The following is a 15,418-nucleotide window of genomic DNA, read 5'->3' on the forward strand; positions in this document are numbered from 1 at the left end:
CTCTAGATGGCCTTTGACCCCTGCCCATTTTCCTCTGTTTAGGCTCCAGGGAAAGGGTCTAGCCATGCTGCATGTGACCCGGGGGGTCTGGGGGTCCAGGGTCCGAGTATGGCCACTGTTGCCCGCGTTCCTCGGGCCCCCCCGGGCCCTCTCATCGCTGGCAGCCAAAATGGGGGAGTATCGCAAGATGTGGAACCCCAGGGAGCCCCGCGACTGGGCCCAGCAGTACCGCGAGCGCTTCATTCCCTTCTCCAAGGAGCAGCTGCTCCGCCTCCTAATACAGGTACCGCCTGTCCTGGGTCCAAGAGCCTGGGGACTACGACTCCCAGCAGGCTTCGCGGCAGCAGGGCCCTAGTTGCTGCAGAGAGCTGCCCTGGCGCCTCCTGGGAGTTGTAGTTCCCGAGTCCTTTCGTGGTTCCCTAGCGGGCGGGAGATGAGCTGGAATGCAGGAGCCAGGTCTCCGAGATGCAGATGCAGCATCCATTCCCGACTCTGGCTTGTTGTGAGGGCTTGAACAGGCACTCTCTGGGGCATGTTTTTTCCTCTTTAAGATGGGTATAGTAATCATCCTCATCATTACTCTTTCTACTACCTGATAATTGTACCTATAAAGTCACAACGCTGTAATCATAATTATTATCACACAATTTGAGCTCTGACTCTATGGCACTGTGCCAGACATTTTTCATGTATTGTTGAATCATCAGTAAGAGAGATACCACCATCATCCCCATTTTACAGATGAGATAATGGAAACATAGGGAAGAAAGTGACTTACCCAAGGCCACAACGTAGTGGCTTAGATTTGAACCAAAGTGGTCTGACTCCAGAGCTGGCCCAGGACTAGGGTTAGGCAAGTGAGGCACTCGCTCGACCCTAAGAGTGAGTGCCGCATTAAATTTTGCACCCTTGGGTGCCATATTCACCTCATCCTAGTCTTGGTCTCACTCTAGAACCTGAGGTCTTATTACCACCATCATCATCATTGTCATTATTGAGGATTTTGAGGATTATTATTCATTCGCTTATTTTTATTTATTTATTTATTTTGAGACAGGGTCTCACTCTGTTGCCCAGACTAGAGTGCAGTGGCACAATCTCAGCTCACTGCAACCTCTGCCTCCTGGACTGAAGTGATCCTCCTTCCTCAGCCCCCCGAGAGGCTGGGACTCTCGCCTGGCTAATTTTTGTATTGTTAGTAGAGACAGGGTATTGCCATGTTGGCCAGGCTGGTCTTGAACTCCTGGCCTCAAGTGATCTGCCCACCTTGGCTTCCCAAAGTGCTGAGATTACAGGTATGAGCCACCACACCCCACCATCATTCATTAATTTAACATTTATTTACTGAACACTTACTGTATGTACTCAATTCTGTGCTGGACTTGATACACACACAAATATACACACACAAATACATACAAGTATATGCATACAAGTACACACACAAATACATTCTCACACAAATACACAAATAGGTGTACACAAATACACAAATATACACATACAAATGCACACACAAATATACACACGAATGCACACACACAAATATACACACAAATACACAAATACACGCACACACAAATATATGCACACAAAAATACACAAATATACACATATAAATATACAAATATATGCACACATATGTGAACACATGTGTATATAGGACACATGTAATCTCATCAAATTCTCACTGTAGCTCTCTGAGAAAGAGCATGTAATCCTCTGTTGCCAGTGAGGAAACTGAGGCTCAGAGAAGTGAAGACAATTACCCAGGACATTGAGATAGGAAACATAAGTGGTTCAAGGCCGGGCGCGGTGGCTCACGCCTGTAATCCCAGCACTTGGGAGGCCGAGGCGGGCGGATCACGAGATCAGGAGATTGAGACCATCCTGGCTAACACGATGAAACCCTGTCTCTACTAAAAATACAAAAAATTAGCCGGGCGAGGTGGCAGGCACTTGTAGTCCCAGCTACTCGGGAGGCTGAGGCAGTAGAATGGTGTGACCCTGGGAAGCGGAGCTTGCAGTGAGCCGAGATGGTGCCACTGCACTCCAGCAGCCTGGGCAACAGCAAGACTCCATCTCAAAAAAAAAAAAAAAAAAAGAAGTGGTTCAAGGCCAGGTGTGGTGGCTCACGCCAGTAATCCCAGCACTTTGGGAGGTCGATGCAGGTGGATCACCTGAGGTCAGGAGTTTGAGACCAGCCTGGCCAACATGGTGAAACCCCGTCTCTATTAAAAGTACAAAAATTAGCTAGGCGTGGTGGCAGGCGCCTATAATCCCAGCTACTCAGAAGGCTTAGGCAGGAGAATTGCTTGAACTATGGACGTAGAGGTTGCAGTGAGCTGAGATCGTGGCCGCTGCACTCCAGCCTTGGCAACAGAGTGAGACTCCTTTTCAAAAAAAAAAAAAAGAAAGAAAGAAATGGTTCAATGTGTGCCCTGGAGTCAGACAGGCCTAGATTGCAGTCACTTCCCACAGACACTGCAGCCCTTACCAAATGACTTTTCCAGAGCCTCAGTTTCTCCTGCTGACAAATGGGAGTTATAATTCCATCAACCTTGGGGGTATGGTGGCTCAGCCTCCCAGCACTTTGGGAGGCTGAAGTGGGAGGATCGCTGGAGCACAGGAGTTCAGACCAGCCTGGGCAATATAGTGAGACTCCACCTTTACAAAAAATTGAAAAAAATTAGCCGGGCATGGTGGTGGGCATCTGTAGTCTTAGCTACTCAGGAAGCTGAGGTGGGAGGATCGCTTGATCCTAGGAGGTTGAAGATGCAGTGAGCTGAGATTGCACCACTGAGCTCCAGCCTGGGTGACAGAATGAGACCCTGTCTCAATATAATAATAATAATAATAATTCCATCTACTTCTGGAGGATGATATTACACTGTCAGACAGTTCCTGGAATTGTGTGTATTGATTAGGAAATGTCAAAGCAAAAACTTGAACCTCCAGCTTTTTAAGCCCAGTATAGTTTTTCACTATATTTGGCTGCCTCAGTTTCAGTAAAATTGGTCAGCCCCCACCCAACCAAAACAAAACTTTTTTTTTTTTTTTTTTGAGACAGCGTCTTCATGTTGTCTAGTCCGGAGGGCAGTAGCGCGATCTCGACTCACTGCAGCCTCCGCCTCCCTGGTTCAAGCAATTCTCCAGCTTCAGCCTCCTGAGTAGCTAGGACTACAGGTGCACGCCATCATGCCCAGCTAATTTTTGTATTTTTAGTAGAGATGGGAGTTCACCATGTTGGCCACGCTGGTCTCGAACTCCTGACTTCAAGTGATCCACCTGCCTCGGCCTCCCAAAGTGCTGGGATTACAGGTGCGAGACACTGCGCCCGGCCCCAGAACAAAACTTCAAAGTCCAGAGCTCTGATTGTGTAGTTAGGCAGCCAGGGAAAGAATTCTTTCCCTTGGGGAAGGGGAAAAGCCCTACAGAGAAGTTTTGCTTCCTGAGGTAACAGGAGTTCCACTCGAGTCCGGCAGAGAAGGCGGCTTTGGAGGCGTTCTCGGCCCACGTGGACTTCTGCACCCTGTTCCACTACCACCAAATCCTGGCCCGGCTGCAGGTGAGGACGGGGCCCCTCCAGCCCCGTGGTGCTTGTTCGTGCATCCGCTCATTCAGCAAACATTCCCTGACACCTTCTTGGAGGCTGGCCCTTATTTTAAGTGCTGGGGATTCAACAGTGAACATGACAGATGAAGCGACGCCCTCATGGAGCCAACATTCCAACTGGGGAGGCAAGGAATCAAATAAATATAAAATATGATGCCTGGTTGTGATAAGTGCCATGAACAATGAGGTGGAGTAGTGAGATAAAGAGGGATGAGATGGGCTGGGCACGGTGGCTCACGCCTATAATCCCAGCACTTTGGGAGGCTGAGGCGGGCAGATCACAAGGTCAGGAGATCCAGACCATCCTGGCTAACATGGTGAAACCCTGTCTCTACTAAAAATACAAAAATTAGCTGGGCGTGGTGGGGGGGTGACTGTAGTCCCAGCTACTCGGGAGTCTGAGGCAGGAGAATGGCATGAACCCGGGAGGCGGAGCTTGCAGTGAGCCAAGATTGCACCACTGCACTCCAGCCTGGGCGACAGAGCAAAACTCCATCTCAAAAAAAAAAAAAAAAAAAAAGGGGCGAGATGGGGTCTGTTTCAGACGGGGTGGGTGGGGAAGGGCTCCCCAAGGAGGTGACGTGGGCTAAAGGCTTAGTGAAGAGGGGGAACGAGCCTGATGAATGCCTGGGAGAGGATGTTCCTGGCAGATGGAAGAGCAAGTGCAAAGGCCCTGAGGTGTGCGGGGGCCTGGAGTATTGAACAGTGAGGAGGCCACTGTGGCTGCAGGAGAGTCAATGTGTGTGGAGGGTAGGATATGAGGGCAGAGGGGATGGGGACAGATCGTACTGGGCCTTGTGGGCCACCATGAGGACCTTGCTTTGTTTTTTTTGTTTGTTTGTTTTCATTTCTGAGATGGAGTTTTTGTTCTGTTGCCCAGGCTGGAGTGCAGTGGTGCGATCTCTGCTCACAGCAAACCTCCGCCTCACCAGTTCAAGTGATTCTCCTCCCTCAGCCTCCCGAGTAGCTGGGACCACAGGCGTCCACCACTTCCCCCTGCTAATTTTTGTATTTTTTGTAGAGACAGGGTTTCACCATGTTGGCCAGTGTGGTCTTGAATTCCTGACCTCAAGTGATCCACCTGCTTCGACCTCCCAAAGTGTTGGGATTACAAGCATGAGTCACTGCGCCAGACTGAGGACCTTGCTTTGACTCTGAATGAGCCGGGAGCCATGGGAGGGCTCTGAGCTGAGGAGAGATGTGAGCAGCGGATTTAGGTGTTAACAGGATTTCTCTGGCTGCAGTGTAGGGAACAGACTATCAGAGGCAAGGACGTCTACGAAAGAGTCTATTATATTTGTCTAGGGGAGAGATAATGGAAGCTCTGACAAGGGTAATAGTGATGGAAGTGGTGAAAAACGGTCAGATGCTGGTTATATTGGAAGGCATCAGCGTTTTGCTGATGTGCTGGCTATGGTGGTGTGGTGGGAGGAAGAGAGAGGAGTAGGGGTGCGTTTCCAGCGGTTCTGGCCTGAGCCTCCCAGAGGATGGAGCTGCCATGGGGAAGACCGTGGTGGGATGGGGAGAAAGATCTGCAGGGAGGACTGAGAGCTCAGTTTTGGACTTAAGAATTTGAGCTACCATTTATTTATGTATTTATTTATTCTGTTTTAATTTTTTTTTTTTTTTCCTGAGACAGAGTCTCACTCTGCTGCCCAGGCTAGAGTGCAGTGGTGCGATCTTGGCTCACTGCAACCTCCATCTTCTGGGTTGAAGTGATTCCTGTGCCTCAGCCCCCCAAATAGCCAGGATTACAGGCGTGTGTCACCACGCCTGGCTAATTTTGTATTTTTAGTAGAGATGGGGTTTCACCATGTTGCTCAGGCTGGTCTTGAACTCCTGACCTCAAGTGATCCACCTGCCTTGGCCTCCCAAAGTGCTGGGATTACAGGCGTGAGCCACTGCGCCTGGCCTATTCTTTTTTAATTAAAAAATTTTTTATTTCAGTAGTTTTTGGGGTACATGTGCTTTTTGGTTACATGGATGAATTCTATAGTGGTGCATTCTGAGATTTTGGTGTGCCCATCACTAGAGCAGTGTACACTGTACCCAATATGTAGTCCCTCACCCCCATCCCAACCCCCTCCCTGAGTCCCCAGATTCCATTATATCACTCTGTATATCTTCACACCCTCATAGCTTAGCTTCCACTTATAAGTGAGAATACAGGTTATTTGGTTTTCCATTCCTGAGTTACTTGACTTAGAATAATGGCCTTCCAGCTCCATCCAATTACTGCAAGAGACATTATTTTGTTCCTTTTTATGGCTAAGTAGTATTCTATGGTATATATAGACCATATTTTCCTTATGCATTGAGCCGCCTTTTAGAAAGCCAGGTAGAAAGATGGACTTGAGGCCAGGCACGGTGGCTCATGCCTGTAATCCCAGCACTTTGGGAGGCCGAGGCGGGCGGATCACGAGGTCAGGAGATCGAGACCATCCTGTCTAACACGGTGAAACCCGTCTCTACTAAAAATACAAAAAAAAATTAGCCAGGCTTGGTGGCGGGTGCCTGTAGTCCCAGCTACTCGGGAGGCTGAGGCAGGAGAATGGCATGAACCCGGGAGGCGGAGCTTTCGCCAAGCTTGAGCCAAGATTGCGCCACTGTACTCCAGTCTGGGCGACAGAGTGAGACTCTGTCTCAGAAAAACAAACAACAACAAAAAAAACAAAAAGAAAGATGGACTTGAATATGTAGATCTGGAGGTGAAGGGAGAGGTCTGGGCTGAGAAACTGCTGTGGGAGGATCTATTAATAGATGGTAGTACTGCCGGGCGCGGTGTCTCACGCCTGTAATCCCAGCACTTTGGGCGGCCAAGGCGGGTGGATCAGCTGAAGTCAGGAGTTCGAGGCCAGCCTTGCCAACATGACAAAACCCTGTCTCTACTGCAAATACAGAAATTACCAGCCTGACCAACATGGTGAATCCCCGTCTCTACTAAAAATACAAAAATTAGCCAGATGTGGTGGCATGTGCCTGTCATCCCAGCTACTCAGGAGGCTGAGGCAGGAGAATCACTTGAGCCCAGGAGGCGGAGCTTGCAGTGAACCGAGATCATGCCACTGCACTCCAGCCTGGGTGACGGAGTGAGAGTCCATCTCAAGAAAAAAAAAAAGGCTGGGCGCTGTGGCTCACGCCTGTAATCCCAGCACTTTGGGAGGCCGAGGCGGGTGGATCACCTGAGGTCAGGAGTTCGAGACCAGCCTCAACATGGAGAAACCCCGTCTCTACTAAAAATACAAAATTAGCCGGGTGTGGTGGTGCATGCCTGTAATCCCAGCTACTTGGGAGGCTGAGGCAGAAGAATCGTTTGAACCCGGGAGGCGGAGGTTGCAGTGAGCTGAGATTTTGCCACTGCACTTCAGCCTGGGTAACAGAGCAAGATTCTGTCTCAAAAAAAAAAAAAAAAAAAAGGAGGGTTGGGGGTTGGGTGTGGTGGCTCATGCTTGTAATCCCAGCACTTTGGGAGGCCAAGGCGGGCAGATCACGAGGTCAGGAGATCGAGACCACATTCCGGCCAACATGGTGAAACCCTGTCTCTACTAAAAGTACAAAAATTAGCTGGGCATGGTGGCGTGTGCCTGTAATCCCAGCTACTCAGGAGGCTGAGGAAGGAGAATCACTTGAACCCAGGAGGCGGAGGTTGCAGTGAGCTGAGATTATGCCACTGCACTCCAGCCTGGGCAACAGAGTGAGACTCTGTCCCATAAAAAGAAAAAAAAAAAAGGAAAAAGGTACATGAGGCAGAATCCAAGACAGACCAGGCGTGAGTGTCCAGCTGTTCTTTCCCGGTGAAATCATGGATGGCACTTAATTCTCCCAGCAAGATGTGTGACAACACGCAAGCAGTACTGCCAACCAGGGACGCTCCTGTAAGCCTGGGTGTCCAGGGTTTTTACTGGGGGTCAGTCACATGCATGGTGGCTGACCTGAGACTCCAGCCCCTTCAGGGGTCAAACTGATACCCAGTGGCTCCAGGCCCTGACCATAGATCACAACATTAACATACAGCATCCAGTGTGGCCCCAGGCCCCAGGTAAACCAAGACACTCTTATCAGTCAGAACTTTCCAAGGGCTTAGAGGTTCCCTCCCAGAAGCTGGTCCAGGGCCGGTCCTTTTTTTGGAATGTGTGGGGTTTGGACAACCCAGGCCTGCTGCATTCACCCCTCGCCGCATCCCACCACTGCCTTCTGCAGCTCCGCACTTTGCTTTGAATAATAACGACCCCAGCAACAGCGGCCATCACAGGCCCTTGTTGCTGAGCGCTTGCTGTGTCTGGCTTATTGACTCCTTCCTGCAGTGCGGAGAGGCAGCCGCCATCAGCCCATTCGTACAGGGAGAAACTGAAGGTCTCAGAGGGCCCGGGTTGTGCCCAGGATCACACAGTTCATAACTGGTGGAGTCGAGATCAAGCCCCCGTCTGCCTGCCTCCAAGCTCTTCCACAGGGCGCCTATGGCCTCTGGAGCCACGGTTGTTTTTTGCTTTTTCTATTTTTTTTAAAGTTAAGGCTGGGCGTGGTATCTCTTGTCTGTAATCTGAGCACTTTGGGAGGCCAAGTCAGGCAGATCACTTAAGCCCAGGAGTTCGAGACCAGTCTGGCAAACATGGTGAAACTCTGTCTGTACTAAATATATAAAAATTAACCGGTTGTGGTGGGGGGTGCCCATAGTCACGGCTACTCAGGAAGCTGAGGCATGAGAATCACTTGAAACATGAGAATCACTTAAACCCGGGAGGTGGAGGTTGCAATGAGCCAAGATCACGCCACTGCACTCCAGCCTGGGTGACAGAGCGAGACTCTTAAAAAAAAAAAAAGTTAAAAAAAGCCCATTTTATTATAGAAATGTATAAATATATAGAAATGTAGAAAGAACATAAGTGAATAAGCATATATCTCCCAGGCAGGAGATTTTAAACAGAGGCAGGGGCAGGGTAGAAGTGGCAGAGGCGGGTGAGGCCGGCTGGGTGACCATTTGCTGATGACTTAAGTCCTTTGAAGATGTGGCCTGGGCAGGGAAAGAAGCAGCATAGCCTCGGTTCGAACAATAGCTTGGTTGTTCACTAGTGGTGCGGGTGACCTTGGCGGGTGACCTCTCTCTGATCTTTTTTCGCTGATTCATTCATTCATTGAGTTCGCTCAGTAAATATTTATTGAGCACCTACTGTGTCTCTGGAATGGCTCGAGGCTCTGGGGGACAGTGGACAGCGTGACAGATGTGCCTCCCAGGCTCTGTTCTACTGAGGAAGAGACCAGCAACAAGGTAAAGAAGTGAAATTTGGCTGGGCACAGTGATTCACGCTTGTTATTCCAGCACTTTGGGAGGCCAAGGTGGGTGGATCACTTAAGGTCAGGAGTTCGAGACCAGCCTGGCCAACATGGTGAAACCCCGTCTTTATTGAAAATACAAAAATTAGCTGGGTGTGGTGGCGGGTGCCTATAGTCCCAGCTACTCGGGAGACTGAGGCAGGAGAATCACTTGAACCCGGGAAGCAAAGGCTGCAGTGAGCCGAGATCGCATCACTGTACTCCAGCCTGGGTGACAGAGCAAGACTCTGTCTCAAAGAAAGAAAAAAAAAAGAAAACGTCTGGGTGCAGTGGCTCACGCCTATAATCCCAGCACTTTGGGAGTCTGAGGCAGGTGGATCACATGAGGTCAGGATTTCGAGACCAATCTGGCCAACATGGTGAAACCCCAACTCTACTAAAAATACAATAATTAGCCGGGCGTGGTGGCACACGGCTGTGATCCCAGCTACTTGGGAGGCTGAGGCAGGATAATTACTTGAAGCCGGGAGGCAGAGGCTGCAGTGAGCCAAGATCGCACCACTGCACTCCAGTCTAGGCAACAGTGAGACTATGTCTCAAAAAAAAAAAAAAAAAAAAAAGAAGTGAAATGTATTAAAAGATGTTTCCTTGTGGAGGCCCTGAGGGGGAACCATCCATGGTGTCTCTCCTGGCTTCCTGTAGCTGCCAGCAACCCTTGGTACTCCTTGGCTTGTAGATGAGTCACTCCAACTCCTATCTCCATCTTCCTGTGGCTGCCTTCTCGGTGTCCTGTGTGTGTCCTTTTCTGTCTCTTATAAGGACACTCTCATTGGATTTAGGTTCCACTCTAATTTAGTATGATCTCATCTATATCTTTACCTTAATTCTACCTGCAAAGACCCTATTTCCAAATGAGATCATATTCTGAGGTTCCAAAGGGATGTAAATTTTTAGGGGACAACATTCAACTCATTATACCCAGTAAATTTGAATTTCAGATAAACTGGATAATTTTTTAGTACAGTATAAGTGTGTCCTATGCAATACAGTCATCCAATATTGCATGGGACATAGTTAAACTAAAAAAATTGTTTGTTGTTGGGCCAGGCATGGTGGCTCACGCCTGTAATCCCAGCACTTTAGGAGGCCAAGGCGGGTGGATTGCTTGAGGTCAGGAGTTCGAGACCAGCCTGGCCAAACTGGTGAAAGCCTGTCTCTACTAAAATACAAAAAACAAATTAGCTGGGCATGGTGGTGGGCACCTGTAATCCCAGCTACTATGGAGGCTGAGACAGGAGAATTGCTTGAACCCAGGAGGTGGAGGTTGCAGTGAGCCAAGATCACGCCACTGCACTCCAGCCTGGGCAACAGAGTGAGATCCCGTTTAAAAAAAAAATTGTTGTTGATCTGAAATTCATATGTAACTGGTGTCCTACACAGTCAGCCCTCCATATCCATGGGTTCTGCATCTGTGGATTCAACCAACTGTGGATAAAAAATATTTGGGAAAAAAATTGCATCAGTAGTGAACATGTACAGACTTTTTTTTTCCTTGTCACTATGCTCTGAACAATGTAGCATTACAACTATTTACATAACATTTTCATTGTATTTGGTGTTATAAGTAATCTAGAGAGAGATGATTATTTAAAGTATACATGGCCAGGCACAGTGGCTCATGCCTGTAACTCTAACGCTTTGGGAGGCCGAAGCGGGAGGATTATTTGAGGACAGGAGTTTGAGACCAGCTTGGACAACATAGTAGGGCTCTGTCTCTGCAAAAATTTTTTTTTTTTTCTGAGACAGATTTTTGCTCTGTTGCTGAGGCTGGAATGCAGTGGCGTGATCTTGGCTCACTGCAACCTCTGCCTCCTGGGTTCAAGTGATTCTCCTGCCTCAGCCTCCCGAGTAGCTGGGACTATAGGTGCGCACCACCATGCCTGGCTAGGTTTTGTATTTTTAGTAGAGACGGGGTTTCACTATATTGGCCAGGCTGGTCTCGAATTCTTGGCCTCAAGAGATCCACCCTCCTCGGCCTCCCAAAGTGCTGGGATTACAGGTGTGAGCCACTGTGCCCAGCCTCCATAGTTTTTTTTTTTTTTAATTAACTGTGCGTGATGGCACACACCTATGGTCCCAGCCACTCGGGAGGCTGAGGCAGGAGGATTGCTTGAGCCTGGGAGGTTGAAGCTGCAGTGGGTCATGATTGCAGTACTGCGTTCCAGCCTGGGGGACAGAGCTAGACCCTGTTTCTAAAAAAATAAAAATAAAGTATATGAGGGGATGTGCAGAGGTTATATGCAGATATGTCTTTTTTTTTTTTTTTTTTTTTTTTTGAGACAGTCTCACTCTGTCGCCCAGGCTGGAGGGCTGTGGCTTGATCTTGGCTCACTGCAAGCTCCGCCTCCCGGGTTCATGCCATTCTCCTGCCTCAGCCTTCCGAATAGCTGGGACTACAGGCATGCACCACCACACCTGGCTAATTTTTTGTATTTTTAGTAGAGACGGGGTTTCACCGTGTTAGCCAGGATGGTCTCGATCTTCTGACCTCGTGATCCACCTGCCTTGGCCTCCCAAAGTGCTGGGATTACAGGCGTGAGCCACCACGCCCGGCTGCAGACATGTCATTTTATATCAGGGGCTTGAGCATCTGTAGGTTTGGGTATCCATGGGGCATCCTGGAACTGATCTCCTATGGATACCAAGGGATGACTGTATTTTTCTTTTTTCAAAACCTAATAAGGAGAAAAGGAAAGCAAGGGAGGGGGTGTTTTTCAGTTTCAGGTAAGGTGGTCAGGAAGGCCTCACTGAGCAAAGGACATTTGAGCAGAGACCTGAAGGAGAGGGGAGCAAGCCCTGTGGAGATCTGAGGGAACCCCACGTGCAAAGGCCCTGGGGCAGGAGTGTGCATGGTGTGTGGAGGAATAGCCAGGAGGCCTGCGGGGCTAGAGCCCGGTGAACCAGCAGAAGAGAGCAGGAGGTGAGGGCAGAGGGAGGGGGACCTGGGGCCAGATCCTGCAGAGCCCCCCTGGGCGGTGGTGAGTACTTTGCTTTGACTGAGTGGGCCGGTGGCTAAGCCCAGTGTTCTAAGCAAAGACTGGAATTGCTATAGGTGCGAACTGGCGCCCTCTGGTGGCTGCTTGGGGAACCCACTGGGGATGGGGACGGGGCAGGGAGAACCGCTCCCAGGCCAGGGAGGAGAGTGGCTGAGACCACGGGTTGAGAAACAGTCAGATTTTGCATCTGTTTTGAATGTGGTGCCATCACGATTTGCCAATGGGTTGGATGTGTGAGAAAGGGAGGACTCCAGGATGACCCCCAGGCTTTGGGCCTGAGCACCTGGAAGGATGGAGTTGCATCTTTTGAGATGGGGACGAGGGTGAGAGAGCAGGTTTGGGGCATCGTGGGTTTGAGAGGATGCCCTTGTGAAGGTGTTGAGAGGCCCACGGCGCATCTGTATGGAGGTATTGAGTAGACGCCCAGCCGTGTGAATCTGGAGCTCAAGCGAGATATCTGGACTGCAGATGGAAATCTGGGAGTCCTCAGTAGACAGATGGCATGTGACAGCCACAAGGGAATGCTTGATGGTGGAAAATGGCAGCAGCAATTGCCACGAAGACCCAATTAAGTTATTCTTTTTTTTTTTTTTGAGACGTAGTCTCACTGTCTCCCAGGCTGGAGTGCAGTGGTACTGTGTTGGCTCACTGCAACCTCCACCTCCTGAGTACAAGCAATTCTCCTGCCTCAGTCTCCCAAGTAGCTGGGATTACAGGCGCGTACCACCATGCCTGGCTAATTTTTGTATTTTCAGTAGAGACGGGGTTTCACTATGTTGGCCAGGCTGGTCTCAAACTCTTGACCTCAAATGATCCACCTGCCTCAGCCTCCCAAAGTGCTGGGATTACAGGCGTGAGCCACTGTGCCTGGCCCCAGTTAAGTCATTCTTTTAGCAGATGTTTGTGCGAGGCCCGGTGCCAGGTGCTGTGTCTTCACTGAGGAGTGAAATTGGGCCTGCTTTGTGCGCTCTGGGAGCTGAACGTGGGTGGTGGGGACGGTCATGAATGAGATGCTCTCCCCAGTGGTGGTTAAGTTCAGACCATGAGGGCGAGGGGCATGGTGCCCTGCAGGCGGATAACAGAGTGGACCTTGGTTGCTACACTGGGGTCCGTGTGCAAATTAGAAAAAGGTGCCTCTTTCACTAGCCTCGAACTGTCCGTTATAGTAGCCACAAACTTCATTAAATTTAAATGTACCCCGGGCGCAGTGGCTCACGCCTGTAATCCCAGCACTTTGGGAGGCCAAAGTCTGGGTGGGTGGATCACGAGGTCAGGAATTAGAGACCAGCCTGGCCAACATAGTGAAACCCCATCTCTACTAAAAAAAAGCACACACACACACAAATTTAGCTGGCATGGTAGCGGGCTCCTGTAATCCCAGCTACTCCGGAGGCTGAGGCAGGAGAATCACTTTAACCCGGGAGGCGGAGGTTGCAGTGAGTCAAGATTGCGCCACTGCACTCCAGCCTGGGTGACAGAGCAAGACTCTGTCTCAAAAAAAAGAAAAAAAAAAAAATTTAAATGTAGACACTAGCTGTTAAAATTTGACATAAGTAAAACAAAATTAAAAATGTTGTTTCTCAGGCCGGGCGCGGTGGCTCAAGCCTGTAATCCCAGCACTTTGGGAGGCCAAGGCGGGCGGATCACGAGGTCAGGACATCGAGACCATCCTGGCTAACACGGTGAAACCCCGTCTCTACTAAAAATACAAAAAATTAGCCGGGCGTGTTGGCGGGCACCTGCAGTCCCAGCTACTCGGGAGGCTGAGGCAGGAGAATGGCATGAACCCGGGAGCCGGAGCTTGCAGTGAGCCGAGATCGCGCCACTGCACTCCAGCCTGAGCGACAGAGTGAGACTCCGTCTCAAAAAAAAAAAAAAAAAAAAAAAAAAAATGTTGTTTCTCAGCATACTGATCATGTTTCAGGTGCTCAGAAGCCACCTATGGCCAGTGTCGACCTTATTGGACAGTGCAGATCTAGAACATTTTCCTCACTGCAGGCAGTTCTAGTGGATGGTGCTATTCTGTTCCTTTATTTCCATCTGAAGTGTGGCTGTCATGATAAATGGACAGGTCTGCCCTTAGATCTGGTACCTTTGTGCAGTGCACATCCTGCCCAACCACACAGGGTGGCCCTGCTCAGTTTGATAAGTAGAGGAAGGCTGCTGCTTTTTTTTTTTTGAGACAGAGACTCACACACTGACACACTCTGTTGTCCAGGCTGGAGTGCAGTTGGCGCGATCTCAGCTTACTGCAACCTCCACCTCCAAGGTTCAAGTGATTCCCATGCCTCAGCCTCCAGAGTAGCTGGGATTACAGGCGCCCACCACCATGCCCAGCTAATTTTTTGTATTTTTAGTAGCAATGGGGTTTCACCACATTGCTCAGGCTGGTCTTGAACTCCTGGCCTTAAGCAGTCTTCTTGCCTTGTTCTCCCAAGGTGTTGGGATTACAGGTGTGAGCCACTGCCCCGAGGCACTATCCGAGGCTTTTTGATAGTGATAATGGACCTAGAATATGACAGAGAGTAAGACTTCAATCGTGAAAAGGGAAGGAGGCAGGAAGGGGGTAGAGAGAGTCTTCCAACAGCATGTGCAAAGTCTCTGTGGCTGGAGGAACTAAAACCAATCTGATTTGTTGTTGTTGTTGTTGTTTTGAAGACAGGGTCTTCTCTGTTGCCCAGGCTGGAGTGCCAAGCTGTGATCATGGCTTACTATGGACTTAATCTCCTGGGCTCAAGCAATCCACCTGCCTCAGCCTCCTGAGTAGCTGGTACCACAGGTGTGCACCACCACGCCTGGCTAATTTTTATATATATAAATGTATTTTTTTTTGGTAGAGATGGGGTCTTGCTGTGTTGCCCAGGCTGGTTTCGAACTCCTGGGCTCAAGCAATCCTCCTCCCTCGGCCTCCCAAACTACTGGGATTACAGGCATGAGTGATCGCGCCCAGCCAACCTAAAGACAGTCTGGATGGTATGGAGTGACCGAGGGGATTTGTGGTCCTGTGAGGCCTTGCAGGCCCTACTAGGAAGTGTGATCCTGATTCCCGAGGGCAATCAGGAAGGGTTTCAGCAGGAGATTGACATGGTCAAATATGTCATTCTGGTTATACCAATTCCTGGCCATGTGACCTCGGGCAATTACTTAACCTCTCTGTGCCTCAGTTTCCACATCTGTAAATTAGGAGTTTCACACTGTGAGAATGTGCATGTAACATACTTCAATCTGTGCCTGGCACATAGTAAGTGCTATGTAAATGTACACCATTATCATTGATGATGATTGTTGTTATTTTATTGTTTGACAAGATCTCCCTGGAAGCTGTGTAAAGAACCGATTGGCAGGGGATGGGGTGTGTTACAGGATTTGGGGAGACCATTGAGAAGGCTGTTGGGCTCATCCAGGCAGGATGAAATGGTGGTGGCTGGCATGGACTGAGACAGGGCTGGTGGGGAGGAGAGAGCTGGGTGAAGTGC

General features: G+C 49.6%; 1 protein-coding gene across 6 annotated transcripts in view; it reads left to right on the forward strand.

The window, feature by feature from the left end:
* The window catches only part of TMEM143 (transmembrane protein 143), a 31,828-nt gene that overhangs the window by 687 nt on the left and 15,723 nt on the right, over positions 1-15,418 (forward strand). For 3 of the 6 annotated variants that reach the window (XM_055235870.2, XM_055235872.2, XM_055235874.2), the window contains exons 2-3: positions 43-283; positions 3,464-3,568. In XM_055235870.2, coding sequence (XP_055091845.1) covers positions 43-283; positions 3,464-3,568 — 346 coding nt within the window. The remainder of the gene's footprint in view (positions 1-42; positions 284-3,463; positions 3,569-15,418) is intronic. The other 3 variants (XM_055235871.2, XM_063615907.1, XM_055235875.2) reach the window with 1 other exon arrangement.

The sequence above is a fragment of the Symphalangus syndactylus genome, chromosome 13, assembly GCF_028878055.3.
Source record: "Symphalangus syndactylus isolate Jambi chromosome 13, NHGRI_mSymSyn1-v2.1_pri, whole genome shotgun sequence".
Lineage (NCBI taxonomy): Eukaryota > Metazoa > Chordata > Mammalia > Primates > Hylobatidae > Symphalangus > Symphalangus syndactylus.